This window comes from Scatophagus argus, chromosome 23 (assembly GCF_020382885.2).
Source record: "Scatophagus argus isolate fScaArg1 chromosome 23, fScaArg1.pri, whole genome shotgun sequence".
NCBI classification, from domain to species: domain Eukaryota; kingdom Metazoa; phylum Chordata; class Actinopteri; family Scatophagidae; genus Scatophagus; species Scatophagus argus.
The window spans coordinates 11810024-11830227 of record NC_058515.1 but is presented as its reverse complement, the minus strand read 5'-3'; the positions used below and the strand labels follow the sequence as shown (position 1 = coordinate 11830227).

At 41.0% G+C, this 20204-nt stretch overlaps 1 protein-coding gene across 8 annotated transcripts in view; it reads left to right on the top strand.

Moving 5' to 3' along the window:
- Positions 1-14986, top strand: part of clcn3 (chloride channel 3) — a 29346-nt gene extending 14360 nt beyond the window's left edge. For 5 of the 8 annotated variants that reach the window (XM_046379836.1, XM_046379841.1, XM_046379840.1 and 2 more), the window contains 13 exons: positions 1303-1463; positions 2250-2349; positions 3164-3351; positions 3590-3712; positions 4432-4638; positions 4785-4865; positions 4965-5217; positions 5693-5985; positions 6069-6255; positions 6559-6957; positions 7125-7341; positions 8487-8562; positions 12376-14986. In XM_046379836.1, coding sequence (XP_046235792.1) covers positions 1303-1463; positions 2250-2349; positions 3164-3351; positions 3590-3712; positions 4432-4638; positions 4785-4865; positions 4965-5217; positions 5693-5985; positions 6069-6255; positions 6559-6957; positions 7125-7341; positions 8487-8562; positions 12376-12549 — 2459 coding nt within the window. In that variant the 3' untranslated portion in view covers positions 12550-14986. Of the gene's footprint in view, positions 1-1302; positions 1464-2249; positions 2350-3163; positions 3352-3589; positions 3713-4431; positions 4639-4784; positions 4866-4964; positions 5218-5692; positions 5986-6068; positions 6256-6558; positions 6958-7124; positions 7342-8486; positions 8563-10004; positions 10043-12375 lie in introns of all 8 variants that reach the window. The other 3 variants (XM_046379838.1, XM_046379843.1, XM_046379839.1) reach the window with 2 other exon arrangements.
- The last annotated feature ends 5218 nt before the right edge of the window (positions 14987-20204 follow it).

Sequence of the window (20204 nt, the reverse complement as noted above, 5' to 3'; positions counted from 1 at the left end):
TACTTAATGAATTATGTAGATGATAAGAAAAGGAGATTATGAAGGTTTTTAATCATCCCATTGTTGGCTCTGAAATGTATCATAAAAAATTACAGTTTTCACGTTCTTCTCTGGAAGATTATGTCGCATAATGCAGCCACCTCAGCCAGGGAAGCCAAATGGCGGCCATGCAGACCCTGTGGCGTTGCTCATAAGCGAAACAGAATTAAGCCTTCGACTGCTCCTCATCGCTCTGTTATACTGTGTGTGTGTCTGTGTGTGTGTGCTGATGTGAGTCAATATGCCTTACTGTCCCACACTGGTTAAGATCTAATCAGTAAGATTTAAACCCACGTAAATTATCTTTCAGCTATCTATCGGCATAATCTCCTGAATGGCTTTGAACAGCGTTTGCTCTGTGTTTTTTATTTTTAAAACATTGATATGTGCTGTGACCAATCATAGTCATACTTAAGTTGTTACTAAACTGATTGCACATGATCATCACATTGTCTTAAAGGCTGATACAATCAAAGCAGCACTAAAAAGAGTCCCAGACAGAAGATTTTATGTCTCCATCTGGTAAAAGTTTTAGATATAATTAACATGTAGTCTGGGCTGTAAAGAAATAGCTCTTAGTGAAAGTTGCAAAATATAAACGGCTCTCTGCAGACACATCCTGCTAAACATTAATCTTAGAGCAGCAGGAGAATCTGAGCAGGACAGAGAGATTTTCTCTGAATTTTTCAGCAAAAACGTACTCATCCAAATGTTTTGGCAGTGCAGATAAACCTCCAACTCACATGTCGTTTTTTTTTGTTCCGGATGAGGAGATGGGCTGCAGGCCTTGCAGGCTTTTCTCAGTGTTGCTGTGTTTCCAACTATGTCATTATAACTCAGAGGTGGCTGTGTGTATTAGCTCTGCAGTGTTTCTGTTGAGCCAGATAATCGCGGAGGTGTAGGTCTGATGTGTAGCCGGCAGCAGGCAGCAGCACTGTGATGGGTATCTTTTCTTTTCAGGAGCATTTATGAGATGATTAGATGTTCGGCTGTGAAGCCAAATGTTCCATCACAAGCTTGTCTTTCTTGTTTTAACACTACAATCTACATGGTTTTTTGCTTTTTATTTTTTTACATCCCGCATTCTCTTTTATCGATTATATACGATCAAATAGTTCACCAATAAATTATTCATGTACAAGATACTGTTTATACTTTAAAACGTTAATTGTTGAATACAAGGTAAATAAACTATGAATGTAAGGCAAACTGAACTGTGAATTCTTACACTCATTATTTTGTCCCTCTGTCTGTCCTCTCCAGGGTCTAACTACGCCATGTCGAACGGGGGCGGGGCACCCAGCAGCAGCACCCACCTATTGGACTTCCTAGAGGAGCCCATTCCTGGTGTGGGGACCTACGATGACTTCCACACCATCGACTGGGTCCGTGAGAAGTGCAAGGACCGCGAGAGGCACCGGAAGGTGAGGAGACGGATTCTGGCCAACGGCGCAACCTTTAAATCTGCACATTAGCTGGTGTCAGAGGAAAATCCTCTCCTGCACAGGAAGTCACGTGTCACACACTTCCTGTATACCACGCAGTGTGTTTTGGTAGGATCAGCAGTTTTAGCCTGAATGGCTTAAGAAAGAAGGAAAATAGTACAATCTGCTGACAAAAATCAGTAAATCAGTCCTTCATCTACACTACCTCCATTCTAGATTAGGGGAGGTTTTCTACCTTAAAATCATTAAATCAACTATTTCAAGATGATGATGAATTTCAAGATGGTCTCCTGTTACGCACACTTTCCTGCTATGTATTGAAAGATCATTGTGCAGAACTCATGAATGAATGAACACACAGTGAAGCTCCTGTCTGTTCCTGTCCTCCCTGTGAGTGATGCAACCTCGCTGTGTCAACACTGTAATCCAAATATTGACAAAACTTTGCAGTCTCCATTCTAGAAGTATCTTCGTGCACGACTGTTTGAAATGATAACAAAATTTTCATTGTTTGTTGACTTAAAATATTTTGTCAAACATTGGTTTTATTACCTGGTTGTAAAATGGTGCCCTGAAACTAGAGTATATTGCTGATTTGCTGCGAATCGTTGGAGGCTATTTAAAAACCTTTGACCTAGTTGCAATACTCCCAGCGCAAGTCATTTGATATTTGTTCATCTAATGACATTTGCTCATTGATTTACTTTTCTGTGGTATTAATTCGGTTTTTGTTCACCAAGTGTTCTGTGCTTTTTGTTTTTTTAGATTAACAGTAAGAAAAAGGAGTCAGCATGGGAGTTCACAAAGAGCCTGTACGATGCTTGGTCTGGGTGGCTGGTGGTGACGCTCACTGGGTTGGCCTCAGGTAACTGACATGCGCACATACAATACAAACACGCAGCCAGGATCTCTTCTGCTGTTGACTGTCACATGCTTCGCCTCAGGCAGTTCACGCTCAGTCTTTCTCTTGGTCTCTCTCCCCTTTGTCTCTCGAGCTTAAGCGCTACTTCACAAGTACAAACGGAAACCTTTTCTTTCTCCCGCAAGAGCCTCAGCAGCCAAATTCTACACAAATGATCTGTATTTCTAAGACCACCAACAGAGGGGAGAGCCACAGAGTTTCTGTAAAGTTACGTTTTCGTAGGAAAGCCTCTCTTTTCTTTAATGACACAGCTGATAAAGGACCATCTGACTTGGAACATGTCAGCACAAACTGTGAAATTAAGAAATTTAGTTGTTTCAGACAATCACTGCTTGTTAATACATAGTTCTAAGATTTATTCACTGGAGTGGCTGCCTTCTGGTGTGGGTATTTTTAATATCAAATAACATTCCTGTGGTGATTTGGTTGGTGACCCTTCCGTTTCGTATGTCTGTAGTTCGGGGCTGTAGGTGTTCCTGCTCTTGGACTGTTAGGAATTGTGCTAAATTTTAGCATGAAAATGAAAGAGCCAATTAGTAGGGCTTTGCTGGGTTTCATTTTGTATTTTTCATGTTCATTCAACTTGGGTCTACCTTGCTGTTCTAAATTCACAATGGGCTGATGTAAAAGCTGGTAGCGTAACTAGCGAGCTAACTGCCTCTGCCTCTCCCCCCTTCACCACCACCATTCTTTTTCTACTTCCTGCGTTCACCTCTTCGCCCCTCGTGTCCTTCGTTGTTTTTCCTCGTCCTGTCAGGTGCTTTGGCTGGCCTGATTGACATTGCTGCTGATTGGATGAACGACCTGAAGGAGGGCGTGTGTCTGAGCGCCATGTGGTTCAACCACGAGCAGTGCTGCTGGACGTCCAATGAGACCACCTTCGCTGAGCGGGACAAATGTCCTCAGTGGAAGAGCTGGGCTGAGCTAATACTGGGGCAGGCTGAGGTAGACTAACGCAGGCGCATGTTAGCCACGGCCTACTACATTTTTATATATAATACTTTTTACTATTATATTATATTTCATTTTATCTTTCGTATTTTCTGATTTGCTCCTCTTTGCTTCTAATGCAACTTCAAAACTTCCTCTATGTTTTCCATTGTCTTAATAAATTTGATAAAATGTACATTTACAAGATGTTGACTCTGTTGCTTCTGCTGCTCTCCTCCTCACCTCTCTGCAGGGCCCTGGCTCATACATAATGAACTACTTCATGTATATCTACTGGGCTCTGTCCTTCGCCTTCCTGGCTGTCTGTCTGGTCAAGGTGTTTGCTCCATACGCCTGCGGCTCGGGGATCCCTGAGGTGAGGAAACACCTGAAATGTGCTTGCAGCTGGTACTGTTTTAAAATCATCTTCTCTCTCATGGCAGATAATTATATAGTAAAAGATTCCTAAAAAAGATTTATTTTTATTTTTTTTCGGTCACACATCCCAAAATTAGTTTTTGCCACAGAAGACATCAGTTTTATTGGGTTAGTAGGTGATGTTTTTTTTTGTGTCTGAATGCCTTTCAAGTGCCTTTCTCCATGGAAATCCTGCACAAGTTCCTTCACTCTGAAACAGACTATCAACAGTCTGTTTCAGATCAGATCGTCTCAGCTCTCTCATTTTCTCGTGTCTGATCAATTTTCTCCAGCTGTCAGAAGCTTGAAGTAAAGAAACAAAATCTGTAAATCTCTGCCGCTGCCTCTAACTCTCCATGAAAGTGGTCTAATGAGTTACGTGCACGCTGTTGGATCCACACTGTGTAGCATCATGCTTATGGGATTCCCTTTGGTGTCATCAAATGGCTTAAAATTGTTAATTCAGCAGGCATCAGGCAGATGCGACAGGTTTGACTGTGCTGTGAAAACAGCCACGTTCAAATGAGCTTTTGTTGCCATGGGAACAAGAGATCTGGAACTGCGTGTGAAGTGTGTGGTAGAAGACGGTGACTTCATGAGTAAAATAATTTAATATAAAATATAAAAAGCCCCATCATAAGCACCTTCTTCTCTGCCAACTCCCCTCTCTCTCCCTAGATCAAGACTATCCTGAGTGGGTTCATCATCCGCGGATACCTGGGCAAGTGGACGCTGATGATCAAGACCATCACTCTGGTGCTGGCTGTGGCGTCTGGCCTCAGCCTGGGGAAGGAGGGCCCCCTGGTCCACGTGGCCTGCTGCTGTGGGAACATCTTCTCCTACCTCTTCCCCAAGTACAGCAAGAATGAGGCCAAGAAACGAGAGGTGAGACAGATGAAATATAAATCAACAAAACAAAAAAAGTTTTCATCCCCCCTGCTGTTCTATTATTACAACATGGCGTAGCTGTTTGTGACTGCACGTGATAACCTATCACATCAGCTGAGGTGCGTTTTGTTTTCTTCTCTCAGGTTCTTTCTGCTGCTTCGGCGGCTGGCGTGTCTGTTGCTTTTGGAGCCCCGATTGGAGGAGTGCTCTTCAGTTTGGAGGAGGTGCAGCTCACATCACTGTAGACTCATGCATTGACCACAAAAGACTTTGAAATTTTTCACCCACAGCTAATCTTGTAAACTCTCTTCTCGCTCCTCCAGGTGAGCTACTACTTCCCTCTCAAGACGCTGTGGCGCTCCTTCTTCGCTGCCCTGGTGGCGGCTTTCGTCCTGCGCTCCATCAACCCGTTTGGTAACAGCCGTCTGGTGCTGTTCTACGTTGAGTACCATACGCCGTGGTACCTCTTTGAGCTCATCCCTTTCATCCTTCTGGGGGTTTTCGGAGGCCTCTGGGGAGCCTTCTTCATTCGAGCCAACATCGCTTGGTGCCGGCGGCGCAAATCGACTCGCTTTGGCAAGTATTCAAACTTGAGTTAATGCAAAACAGGTGTTTGAAGGTGCAGGTAGTGGTTGGAATTTATGAGACTGTCTGGAAGATCACTGTCAGCAGTTTGTACTAGCAGAAAGAGTGATTTAGATTTAGTTCAGGATGACAGCTCAATCGATTAACTCATCTTTATTATTCTGAGCGTTATGGAGCAAAGATGAATGACTCAGCATGTTAAAACTCTCTAACAACCAGCCATAAGAAACGCTTAAAGTGGCAGACAGACATGTCAAACTCAAATCAATAGACAAAGACCCAAATTAAGGCTTCCTAAAGCGCTTTTGATGAAAATGATATCAGACAACATCCAGTCTTTGTTTTGTGCATGGAGGTTGTGTAACTTTCTGAATATGCATCAGTGTTTGATTTGAGATGCTGGTTAGAGGCACAGCTCATTTAAGGCCTCCTACAGTCTGACACATTGCATCTTTCGTCTCCTTAGGCAAGTACCCGGTGTTGGAGGTGATCTTGGTGGCAGCCATCACAGCTGTGGTTGCTTTCCCGAACCCGTACACTCGCCAGAACACCAGTGAGCTAATAAAGGAGCTTTTCACCGACTGCGGCCCACTGGAGTCCTCGCAGCTCTGCCAGTACCGCAGCCAGATGAACGGCAGCAAGGCCTTCACTGACAACCCCAACCGGCCGGCTGGGCCTGGCGTCTACGCTGCCATGTGGCAGCTTTGCCTGGCGCTCATCTTCAAAATCATCATGACAATATTCACCTTTGGACTCAAGGTGATCCCTGCATGTTTTTTCCTAAAAGGGCAGATGTTTTATCCTGTATTTGTCAACACTAATACCAGTTCTTGCTTCCTCAGGTGCCGTCAGGTCTGTTCATCCCGAGCATGGCCATCGGGGCGATCGCAGGGCGGATTGTTGGCATCGCCATGGAGCAGCTCGCCTATTATCACCACGACTGGTTCTTGTTCAAAGAGTGGTGCGAGGTGGGAGCTGACTGCATCACTCCAGGGCTCTATGCCATGGTGGGGGCTGCGGCGTGTCTGGGTGAGTCAGCAGATAACAAAGTGAAATGTATTAACCATTGCATCTTGTGCCATGTATTTAGACCGCTGTCCCTTTGATATCTGGATGTATTAGAACATTTTTAGCAATTCTGCTCCTCTGCAATATTGGATTTATACTGAAAAACATATAGTTTTCGATCAAGAGACATAGCATAGGCCTTTTGTTTTTCTATTTACTGAAGCAGCTGTATATCTGTTATAACTTTTGCAACCACTCTGTGAATGTTTAATATTTTAATCTTCTTTCTGGTCAATTTAAAAGTCAGATTTCTCTGTTCTTCAGGTGGAGTGACCCGTATGACCGTTTCCCTGGTTGTCATCGTCTTCGAGCTGACTGGCGGGTTGGAGTACATCGTCCCCCTCATGGCTGCGGTCATGACCAGCAAATGGGTGGGCGATGCATTTGGCCGCGAGGGAATCTATGAAGCCCACATTCGCCTGAACGGATACCCCTTCCTAGACGCCAAGGAGGAATTCACACACACCACACTGGCCAGGGAGGTGATGAGGCCACGACGCAGCGACCCGCCGTTAGCGGTGCTGACTCAGGACGACCTGACCGTGGAGGAGCTGCAGGCCACCATCAATGAAACCAGTTATAATGGTTTCCCTGTGATAGTGTCCAAAGAGTCCCAGAGGCTGGTGGGCTTCGCACTGCGCAGGGACATCACTATTGCTATAGGTAATAGAGAGCAGGAGGATTGTTTCTCTCACATTGAGCAAGACTCTGATCCCCAAACTGCTCCCAGTGTGTATACATGAGAAAATGTTAACTTGCCTGATTATAAAGTGATGAAATATGTCTCAGCTTTCTCTCAAACTTCTATATTCTGGCTCCTTTCTCAACAGAAAATGCTCGCCGCAAGCAGGAGGGCATCATGTTGAACTCCAGGGTTTACTTCACCCAGCACGCCCCCACCCTGCCGGCCGACAGCCCGCGGCCCCTCAAACTGCGCTCCATCCTGGACATGAGCCCCTTCACCGTCACCGACCACACCCCCATGGAGATCGTGGTGGACATTTTCAGAAAGCTGGGACTGCGCCAGTGCCTGGTCACTCACAATGGGTAAGGAGGGAATAAAATTGTCTTAAGAGGAAGGATGTGTTGTAAGAACTGAAGGTGAATCCTTCTCACATCCTGTGGTCTGGTGTCATTGTGATTGACTAACCCGCCTGAAGTCGACAAACATTGCACAAGCAACATGTACACACTGTCTGGTGTTGCATGAACTCTGAGATCCCTTGGGTTTATCCTGTAATCTGCATGGCCTGGCTTAACCGCTGTGCTGCACTTCCTGTACTCCCCTACTCAACAATAACAGACGGTCTCCTCAGCAGAAGAGACTGAGCTGCTGAAACTAACTGCATAACAGGTGTCATGTTGGGAGATGTCAGTAAAACCAGTCGATGAGCGGGCTGAACCTTCAGTTAGTGAAAGTAACTGTCTCACGATCAGTTTCTGGAGGTCTTTCTGCAGAGAGACACCTGCTGGTATGATCTAGGAATTGCAAGTCAGATTGTGTTGAATTTCAACTGTTGAGCTCCTCAATTTGCACATCACCTCACCAGAGGGAAGCTGTACAGCAGTGTTTGTTTTTATTTGCAGCTATTTTCATTTACTTTTAAACGGATATGCTGGTGCTGTTCTATATATTTTTCAAAAAACGTGTCAGAGCGTCTTTCAGTACGGCGGACGTCTCTCCCCCCCAAGCACATTTGTTCCAACTCAAGAAGTAAACCTTTACAAACAGGTTGCAGATGCATTTAGTTAAAATAAACTACAGTTACCATGTTCGTTGGAATTATGTTGCTTTGTGTCCAAATTTCCATCCAAATTTAGCACAAATTCTAAACTAATTTCAAGAAAATTAATGTGCGTGATATGAGTATTAGGAGCTGGGTGCATCTTTGGCTGCACTGACCCTGCAGACTGGAGTCTTTAAGGAATAGGTTGCATACTATCTAACATAACATGTGAAATTAATTTCTAACATTATAAAGTTTTGTTGTTATTATGTTCATTGAGTTGTGTCATTTTGAGTTGTATTTTATGTTAATGTTAAGTTTAATATTTTAAGTTACACCTGTTATGTATGTTTTGTGCTGCTGCTGTCTGTTCTCTCTCTGTCTCTCTTCTGTTTGTTGTTTTTTTTGTTTATTTGTTGTTGTTGTTTTTGGGCAGTTTTACCGAGTAACGGGTGTGTGTTTCAGGATTGTGTTGGGCATCATCACAAAGAAGAATATATTAGAGCATCTGGAGGAGCTCAAGCAGCACACGGAGCCCCTGGTGACTAGCCCCGCCCCTTTTACACATGTGACCCCACTCCCCACACTGTCGCACCTGTCTCTTAGGCTCCGCCTCTTTAGAGGAATGCATGAAACTTGGTGTGAGAAACTGTTGACAGTTCCCGGGTAAACGTTAAGCCTCCCTTGTTTTTCTTCTTCTTCTTTCACTTACTGTCGGCACTCTGTTGTTCATGGGTTGGTTTGGTGTGGATTCACCTTCAGTGAAGCGGTTCCTCTTGGAGAAACATCTGTAGACAGATGTTCTCTGACCTCATCTTCATCACTAGGAGCTGCTGCAGATTTGTAGTCATCATGTAGAAAAGCTTTCTTGTGTTTTCTGGGTCCTGTAATGTGGGACCTCCATGGGAACTGTCACCCACATCAGTCCGGAGCCCCTTTCAGACATGTGCTTCATTATGTAAATGTGTGTAATATTAGATCTTGAAGTCTACTTTTCAGGTCGTGAGATTTAATGTTCTCTTCCTTCTGTTTCCAAACTTGACGTAACCTCATTAACTGGCACATCAGTGCTATGTGAGCAAATGATAGAGTGATGTAGCCAGTTAGACATCTGCTGATTGGTCCAGTTACATCACATGGCTCTTCCTCGCAACGTCAGTTACAACCACATGGCAGATGAGGAGTTTGTGCTAAAGCAGAGCTGTCTTGAGTTTTAATAGTTAAAATGAAGACGTCAGAAACTGAGGAAAAATGATGAATTGTAATTGTGATTAAATAGATTGTGATATTGTATTGTGGCCTACATCCACTGGACTGTACTTGGATCTTCATAACATAGTCAAGTCTTCTCACCCCACCACTGATATGATTTGTCCACAAACTGTTTACAAAAGATGATGCACATCCACAAACTTGGAAATTATTTCTAAATATGATTTCCCAAGCTTCCCAAGTCCCGTTGACCCTCATTTGGTCCCAAGCTCTGTGTCAGAAAAAAGCCATGCATTTTACAGATGGACAAAGCTCACTGTTTCCATGTCTGAAAGGGGCTCAGTAGATTCCCAGGGAGCGGCTTTGCAACTCATCCCCATCAAAGTGCATCTGTAGCTACCATAGCTCTGCCTAGTGTTGTGTCAGCTGCATCATGCTAGCACCTCAGAAGGATGTTCCTCAGGCTGTATCTCGTTTCCCGATTTACAGTAAGCCCAGAGCTTAGATGTGTTTTGATGTAATTCTGATGAAATGCTGTATGATCAGTTTCAACAGTACATGTAACTTCTCAGCATGTCTGCAGTCATGTAACCATGATGCCTGTTGTGTGTTTCCCATTTTCCTTTCCTCAAAACAGTAGTTGGCCGTTTTCATTTGGAGAATTCATCCACACTCCGTTATCTACAGTCATTAACAAATGCTTTTTCCTGTTTTTTTGTTTTTTAAATCCCCTCCCTTCTCGACCTCACTGTTTTCGCCCTGGGTCTCCAGATTGATGACATCTGACCTGTCGCCTTAACAAGCTATTGGCGAGTAGCTAACCGCCTTGGAAAAGCGGACTACCGTTGTTTTAATGTGTATTTTTTAGAGGACGGTATCTGTTAGCGGAGCTGAGGGAGAGGATCTGTAGTGTTACAATTCATCCCCACACTTTCCTCATTCTTGCAGTCGTAGTGAATGCTGTGGTGGAGTGACGTTGTTGTGTTGATTGGTGCTAGTAGTGCTGTAGTGACCCAGCTAGTTAGTGTGTGGTGATAAAATGACCTTGATGAAGTAATTGCTAATCCTGTGCTGTAACCTGCCAATGTTTCCTCTTAGCCAGCGGCGTTCTGTCCTCTTCACAAGAGAGTGAACACACAGACGTTACAAACAACAACTGACAACTTAACCAGCTATTTTGCGTCTCTGCAGTGCATTTGTCACTTGGGTGCTACACTCATAAGGCCAGAACAAACGCTGTTGCTCTCTTAACCGACATATAACGAATTCAGCCCTTAACATCTGTTATATGGTGGTTGCAGAGTCATTCTGGGTAATGTAGGAAATCTTTAGCATGGAAACTAAACTGTAACTAAAAATGTGAAGCAGCACTGGACTCTGCTGGCTTAAGGGGAACATTGCCTTCACCCGCCGACCCTTCATGTACACTCTGATCTGTGCCTGGGAAAGCCGGGTCCGATCCGTGTGACTCCTCACCAGTGTTTCACGCCTCCTGCTGCTCCGTAGATGTAGCTCTGTGACCCCCTCACAGGTCATCTCGACTCCACCTCTTGCTCAGACCTGGGTTCAAATGTTTCCTCTCACTCATTTTGGTTGCACTTTATTCGCCTTTCCAGGGTTTCGAACGAAGCTGAATGTCTCATGAACTCAAACAAAAGCGGCCACCTGAGCCTTTTGGACCCAGCTCTGCTCTCTTCTAGCTCTGCAGCAGATGGACAGCTTCTCCTCAGCTGTTTCTTGGCTTTAGATGCTTCTCTGTTCACTTGACCTCACATTACATCCGTAGCTGAATTCAGGAGCATCTGCATCGCGTGGCTCTTTCTAATGTTTCTACAGCAGGCAAATCAATTCCATTTTTTACAATTACCTCAGCCTGCCATGTGCTCTTGAATCAGCAGGAATAATCTTGACCAGCTGGATATTTAGAGATGTGTTGCTAAGTCAGATAGTCAATCAGGTAAATGTGCTTTATAGCAGAGGGAGAAGAAGAGGAGGAGGAGGAGGAGGACTTGGTTGTCTCATCACAGCGGTCTCTTACACTGGAAAAACACAGTGGGAGCTGGTGTTCATTAGCTTAGCTATGCACGCCTTGTTTTATTGAGATTTGTGGTCGTGGAGGGGCATATTTCTGCAGCTCAGATCATTTTTTATTGATTCATAAAAGTTGATGTTTTCAGACCAATGTCACTGTGGAATTACATTTTAAAACTGCCACATTTTCCTCATTTTTGATGGCAGAAGTCACCTGAGAGTCCCAAGAAAAGGACAAATAATCATAGTAGAAAATTTACTCCCAGTGCATTTTTTTAGATTGTAAGGATTTAAACAGAAGCAAATTATCCCATCATATGAAGATTTGTCTTAAAAACACTCTGCAACAGTCACTTTGTTTTCTCCTGTCATTAAAGATGAGGAAACTTTATTTATTTTTTTTTATTACGGTCCAGATACTTGGGCAGCCAATCTATATATATATTTTAATTATGAAAGGAATTAATTTTCTAGCAGGTGTGTGATCGGATCCACAAAAAAGCCCCAAAAAAAACCTAAAGCAGGCGTTTTGATAAATTCCCATTAAATGTAATTTTTTTTTAAAAAATTGAAAGGTCATCCATCTTCTTAAATGATCTCTGATTCCTGTGATGAGGACGTCCCCTCTGCTGCTGCTTCTTCATCTTCTTCCTTTTCAGAGGTTCTAAATTTTCTTGCGCGAACTGTTTACTACTTCCTGTCTCCTTGTAGGATCCGGTTTTTCCTTCTCACCTGCTTTTTGGACTGGTAACATAAAGCGGTTGAAGCGGCGTCTGGACTGACACCCTGCTTTCTGGTAGTGGAGGTGCAGTTTTCAGACCGGCTTTCATCCCTGTCTCCTCTGGTTACTCACCTCCTTCCTCTCCTCCTGCTGACTTTTGCTTCCTCTGTGACTCATGTTTTTGTTGGTTTACCAATCAGTGTCCACAACTTAATGATTTTATGATTCACGTGCAATAAAACTGAAAAAAACAAAATCAAAACTGAATCCGGTTTAAACCTGCCAACAAAAACATGATGACATTTTGCTCCCCTTCACTCCAGCTGCAAACCACCAGCACCTCCTCACTTCTGTCTCCGTTTCCTCCCTCCCCTTTGTCTCCCTCTGCAGGCGGCTTCTTGGTATTATCACAAAAAAAGATATCCTTCGTCACATGGCTCAAATGGCAAACCAAGATCCCGAGTCCATCATGTTCAACTGATCCGCTCCTTCCAGGACGGCCGGGGGAGAGGGGGAGACGACAGCGAGGAGGAGGTGGGCCTCCTGGACGGCTCCAGTCTCTGACATTGGGACCCTGTTTGTTTGTTTGTTTGTTTGGTTTTTTTTTTTCCTTCTTAGTTCAGCTTTGTAGACCCTGAACCTCGCCGACTGACTTTTAACCGGCCATGAGAGGGAAAAGACATTAAAGAAATGACTTTGTTGTTATCAGCGTGGCTGCTGAGGACCTGAGGAGGCCAGGGGGGCTGAAGGCACACATGAGGAATGCACTTTTCACACACACACACACACTTTTGCACTTGCAGACACCTCAAACATGCATGCTCTCTCTGCACACACACACACACACAGAGTAAGACTCCTTAAACCTGTAAAGACACACCCACTTGCACTCTTCATGTGCCTCACCTTTGTCCTGCCCCCGCTGAGGTCGTGGTCGCCTGGCAGGGGTCAAAGGTCAGAATGAACCGCCGATGAGGGACGCGATGAGGGACCTTGAAACCTCCAGGCTTCTGTTGTTAAGCTCCCCCTCACCCCCCGCACACACACACCAGACCTGTCCGAAATACATTGTTTACCTGTGAATTAAATGTGTACGTGTGTGTGTGTGAGAACCTAGCGTCATTACATTCCAGCCAGGTTACCATGGAAACTGACAAGACGTGCACCTGCTCCGCAGCCCGAAAACATGGCGGCAGCAGCAGCTAATGACTGCATGGCACACGGTTTTCTCACCTGGTAGCACGTTGGTGTGACTATAGTGTGTGTGTGTATGTATGCGTGCGCTTGTGTGTGTGTGTGTGTGTGTGTGGAAGGGAGAGGGAGACAGAGAGATGGTACTGTATTTCAAGAGCTAAAATGTTCCCTTTCGGAGGAAAAAGTGAGAAAGTAAGACCTTTTGTGAGTGCGTTTTCATTTCTGAGCCAGCTTGAGCTTTGTGTGTATGTGTGTGTGTGTGCGCACGCTTCATGCCCATCGATCCATTCAGCGTGAAGGCAGGTCGAGTGTGTGCGTAAAGGAAGACAGAAAAAGCAACCAAGTTTAGTTCTGCTACAGGAAAACAAATACATCAGATTTGCTTTTTCTCTCCTCTCGTCGTCTCACTTCTACTTTTAGACTCACTTTAGATCTCACGATAATCAGTCATTTTTAAAGCTTGAAGCAAAACCCAGCTGGAAATCTGCACTGTTTTAAGTGATCGGTTAATGTTGGGAGAAGGACGGCATTGATGCTACACTACTAGTGTTTTTCTTTTCGTGAAATCTGTCCCCGTCTTATAGAAATTAACGTCTGATATTTTCAAATAAAACTGCTGAGAAAAGAAAGGCAGGCCGGTCGTCTTCTCTCGAGGCCCGACACATTCTGTTTAACTTTCCATCCATCCATCCTGGAAAGCATTAACCTAATTTACGCAACCAAGCTTAATTTTCCACCTGGCAAAGACTCTAGGAAACTGTTATATTTCACCTTTCTGTCCACATCCACTCACTTATTAAACCCCACCACCAACAATGATTTTTCAACATGAAAACGTATTCATTTTTGAGTCACTTGAGCCCACAAACGATTTTGAATACTAATTTAAATCACAGTCAAACAAGCAAACCAGAAAATATCTGACTTTGCCTTCAGAAAGACATAAATGGTTCATTATTTCAGGATTAGAGAGTTCAAAACTTTCACCACTTTGATGCAAACTTTCTCACAAATCTAAAAGCTTCTTTCGCCCCCTCGTTAAGGATACTGATGAGTTATGAACAGTTGAGTCAGCCAGTTGTGTTAATCTAAACTAGCAAAGGTAAAAGCTCACATTAAATTGTGTAAGAAGAAAAAAGCAAGCACTCACACTGTACTGCATGGACTTTAAAGTCACTGTGGACACAGTGCAGATAAAGTATAAACATTTCAGTTATTTGACCTTAATTTTCTTTTATTTTAGCTTCCAAGGTCAATAATGAACTTTCACAAAAAAAAAAAAAATTTTGAATCATCTCAGTCCTGTTTCCTCAGCCAAGTGCCTGGAAAAAAAGGTTTTTAGGCTTTTCACACCTGCATTTTAATCCAAAAACCCCCTGTGACTGCCCCTAACCTTCCCCTCTCAGAACGTGTTCATGTGTGAAGCAAACCAAGTGACGCTGAAGCAGGGACAGCAGCACCTTACCTGTCGAGTGGCGGCAGTTTGGGAGAGAGAGAGAGAGTGTGTGTGTGTGTGTGTAAGAGAGAGAGCGAGTGCGAGGAAGGTTGGGTTCATCCTGTGTACTTGTTTTCCGTTGCAGTGACTGCAGGACGTGGTCTGTTAACCAGTGGTGTTGCCTAACATTGTATTTCATACTGACCCCCCCCTTTCTTTTTCTTTTTTAATTTATGAATAGTGTCGATAGAGTTGTGCATTATTACGAAGAATTTTATGTATGATTACATTGATTGTTTGACTGTACATTTAAAACAAAACATGTAAAAGATTAAATTTTGTTTTAAATTAAAAGGAAAAAGATTGAAGTTGCACAGTCTGGGTGTTGGTGTTTATTTGAGCTTTTTTCTGATGCAGATCTCATTCTGAATTCTTTACTTTCCTGGCAGATTTCAGGTGTTGTACTTTTTCCAATACTGGAAGCAACAAGTCACACCTTTTCAGCTCAGCTATTGACTGAATCTTAAAGAGTCTAGAGTCTGTAAGCCGAGGCTGGAGAGGAATCTTAAAACGTGCCATAACTGACCATGTGAGACGGACAGAAGCTCCAGAATAAGTAAGTGCACATTTAGTGGATGTTGTTTTGTCAACTGCTGTTTCTAGCTAAAGTTAAAATGCACAAACACTGAAAGGTTTTTCCTAGAAATAACTGACTTGTGAAAAATGATTCATCGTTGTGTTTAATACTTTACTCAGCCTTTGAAAATGTGCCTTTTTTTGTGAGGGACCTCCTTTAACCCTGAGAGGATGACAACAAATTTAAAACAGAAAGTCTGTGTTTATAAAGTATAAGCAATCTTCAAAGTATGTTGGTTTAGGCCACGTTCTTTGTGTGGGTGTTTTTTTGTTGTCATAACATCCTGGTTGAGAAGCACTATAAGCATAACTGAGCACTTCTGTGTGGATACATGTATGTAAGTGTGTATACACATATGCCTGTGTGCATGTATGTATGTGTGTATGTAAGAATGTCTATATGTATGTATATGTGTATGCATGTTTGTATGGATACATGTATGTGTGTGTGTGAATACATGTATATATTTATGTATGTGTGTGTATGTATGAATATATGCATGTATGTACATATGTATGTAAGTATGTGTGTATGCATGTATGTATGAATGTGTGTATGTATGAATGTATGTACATGAGTGTGTGTGTGTGTGGGGAAGTATGTATGTATTTATGTATGTGTGGATATATGTATGTATGTGTGTATGTATGGATGTATGTATGTACATATGTGTGTGTGTATGTATGAATGCATTTATGTATGTGGATATATGTATGTGTGTATGTAAGTATGTATTTATGTATGTGTGTGTGTATGTGTGAATGTATGTATGTATGTACATATGTGTGTGTATGCAAGTATGTGTGTATATGTAATGTATGTACATTAGTGTGTAAGTATGTATGAATGCATTTATGTATGTGGATATATGTATTGGGGGTATTGGGTTTTATTTTTTACCAGGTTTGCGGTTTTTAGTGCACTGGCACAGGGGCCGGGGCAAGACTGCTAACCCCACACTTCCCCACACCCCTCATGACTTCTTCGGTGGGTACGTATATATATATGCATGTATGTACATGTGTGTGTGTGTATGCATGTAGGTATGTGTGTGTATGTATGTACATAAGTGTGTGTGTAGAAGTATGTATGTATTTAAGTATGTTTTGATGTATGTGTGAATATATGTACGTGTGTGGATGTATGTATGTATGTATGTGTGTGTATGCATGTATGTGTGTATATGTAAATGTATGTATGTACATATGTGTGTAAGTATGTATGTATGTATTTATGTATGTGTATGTATGAATATATGTATGTATTTATGTATGTCTGTGTGTATGCATGTATGTAAGTATGTGTGTATGTGTGTAAGAATGTATGTATGTATGTCTGAATGTTTGTATGGATACATGTATGTATGCATGTGTGTATGTATGAATGCATTTATGTATGTGTGTATGTAAGTATGTGTGTGTATGTATGAATGTATATATGAATGTATGTGTGTGTATGTATGAATGTATGTATGTACGTATGTATGTGTATGCATGTTTGTGTGTATATATAAATGTATGTATGTACATATGTGTGTGTGTATGTATATTAGTGTGTGTGTAAGTATGTATGTATGTATCTATGTATGTGTGTATGTATGTGTGTATGTATGTACATATATGTGTGTGTGTATGTATGAATGTATGTACACATGTATGTATGTATGCATGTTTGTATGGATACATGTATGTGTGTGTGTGTGTATGTATGAGTGCATTTATGTATGTGTGTATGTAAGTATGTGTGTGTATGTATAAATGTATATATGTACATAAGTGTGTGTGTGGAAGTATGTATTTATGTATGTCAAAGTGTGTATGTACGTGTGAAAATATGTATGTGTGTGTGTATGAATTTATGTATGTATGTACGTATGTGTGTGTATGCATGTATGTATGTATGTGTGAATATATGTATGTCTGAATGTAAGTATGTGTGTATGTATTTATGTATGTGTGTATGTATGAATATATGTAAGTATGTGTGTGTATGAATGTATGTAAGTATGTGTGTGTGTATGTATGAATGTATGTACGTAAGTGTGTGTGGATGTGTGTATGTAAGTGTGTGTGGAGGTGTGTACGTAAGTGTGTGTGGATGTGTGTATGTAAGTGTGTGTGTGTGTATGTATGTAAGAATGTATGTATGTATGTCTGAATGTTTGTATGGATACATGTATGTATGTATGTACCTGTGTATGTATGTACATGTGTGTGTGTATGTATGAATATACGTATATATATATGCATGTATGTACATGTGTGTGTGTATGCATGTAAGTATGTGTGTGTATGTATGTACATAAGTGTGTGTGTAGAAGTATGTATGTATTTAAGTATGTTTTGATGTATGTGTGGATATATGTATGTGTGTAAGTATGTGTGTATGTATGAATATATGTATGTACATATGTGCGTATATATAAATGTATGTATGTACGTGTGTGTGTGTAAGTTTGTATGTATGTATTTATGTATGTGAGAATATATGTATGTCTCAATGTAAGTATGTTTGTACGTATGAATGTATGTATGTATGTACATAAGTTTGTGTGTGGAAGTATGTATGTATGTGGATATATGCATGTCTGAATGTAAGTATGTGTGTGTGTGTATGAATATATGTATATATGCATGTATGTACATGTGTGTGTGTATGTATGTGTGTGTGTGTATATGTAAGAATGTATGTATATATGCATGTATGTACAAATGTGTGTGTGGATGTATGTATGTGTGTGTGTGCATGTTTGTATGAATACATGTATGTATGTATGTTTATGTGTGTATGTATGAATCCATTTATGTATGTGTGGATATATGTATGTGTATGTATGAATATATGTATGTATGCATGTATGTACATGTGTGTGTATGAATGTATGCATGTATGTACATATGTGTGTATGCATGTAAGTATGTGTGTGTGTGTATGTATATACGTAAGTGTGTGTGTGGAAGTATGTATTTATGTATGTGTGAATATATGTACTTGTCTAAGTATGTGTGTATGTATGAATGTATGTATGTATGTACGTGTGTGTGTATGCATGTATGTAAGTATGTGTGTGTGTATGTATGAATGCATGTATGTACATAAGTGTGTGTGTTTGTGGAAGTATGTATGTGTGTGTGTACATGTGTGTATGTATGATTGTATGTATGTACGTACATATGTGTGTGTGGATGTATGCATGTGTGTATGTAAGTATGAGTGTTTATGTATGAATGTATGTATGTATGTGTGGATATGTGTATGTGTATGTAAGAATATATGTATGTATGCATGTATGTACATAAGTGTGTGTGTGTGTGGAAGTATGGATGTATGTATTTATGTGTGAATATATGTATGTCTGAATGTAAGTATGTGTATGTATGAATGTATGTATATATGCATGTGTGTGTATGTATGTGTGTATGGATACATGTATGTATGAATGCATGTATATATTTATGTACTTGTGTATGTATGTATGTGTGTATGATTGCATGTATGTATGCACATGTGTATGTATGTGTGTATGTGTGTGTATGTATGTATGATTGCATGTATGTATGCATGTATGTACATGTGTATGTATGTATGACTATGTATGTATGTATGACTGTATGTATGTATGACTGTATGTATGTACGTACATGTGTGTGTGTGGATGTATGCATGTGTGTATGTAAGTATGTGTATATGTAAGAATGTATGTATATATGCATGTATGTACATGTGTGTGTATGTATGTATGTATGTATGACTATATGTATGTATGAGTGTATGTATGTACGTACCTATGTGTGTGTGGATGTATGCATGTGTGTATGTAAGTATGAGTGTTTATGTATGAATGTATGTATGTGTGTGTGTGTATATGTAAGAATGTATGTATATATGCATGTTTGTACAAATGTGTGTGGATGTATGCATGTGTGTAAGTGTGTGTTTATGTATGAATGTATGTATGTATGTATGGACATAAGTGTGTGTGTGTGTGGAAGTATGGATGTATGTATTTATGTGTGAATATATGTATGTCTGAATGTAAGTATGTGTATGTATGAATGTATGTATACATGCATGTGTGTGTATGTATGTATGTATGGATACATGTATGTATGAATGCATGTATATATTTATGTACTTGTGTATGTATGTATGTATGTATGAGTGTATGTATGTACGTACCTATGTGTGTGTGGATGTATGCATGTGTGTATGTAAGTATGAGTGTTTATGTATGAATGTATGTATGTGTGTGTGTGTGTGTGTGTATATGCAAGAATGTATGTATATATGCATGTTTGTACAAATGTGTGTGGATGTATGTATGTGTATGTGAATGTGTGTATGTATGTACATATGTGTGTATGGATGTATGTACATATGTGTGTGTGTATGTATGTACATTAGTGTGTAAGTATGTATGTATGTCTGAATGTTTGTATGGATACATGTATGTATGCATGTGTGTATGTATGAATGTATGTATGTATGGACATATGTGTGTATGCATGTTTGTGTGTATATATAAATGTATGTATGTACATATGTGTGTGTGTATGTATGTATATTAGTGTGTGTGTAAGTATGTATGTATGTATTTATGTATGTGTGTATGTATGTACATATGTGTGTGTGTGTGTGTATGTATGAATGTATGTACACATGTATGTATGTATGCATGTTTATATGGATACATGTATGTGTATGTATGAGTGCATTTATGTATGTGGATATATGTATGTGTGTATGTAAGTATGTGTGTGTATGTATAAATGTATATATGTACATAAGTGTGTGTGTGGAAGTATGTATTTATGTATGTCAATGTGTGTATGTATGTGTGAATATATGTGTGTGTATGAATTCATGTATGTATGTATGTACATATGTATGTGTATGCACGTACATTAGTGTGTGTGTATGTATGTATGTATGTATTTATGTGTGTATGTATGA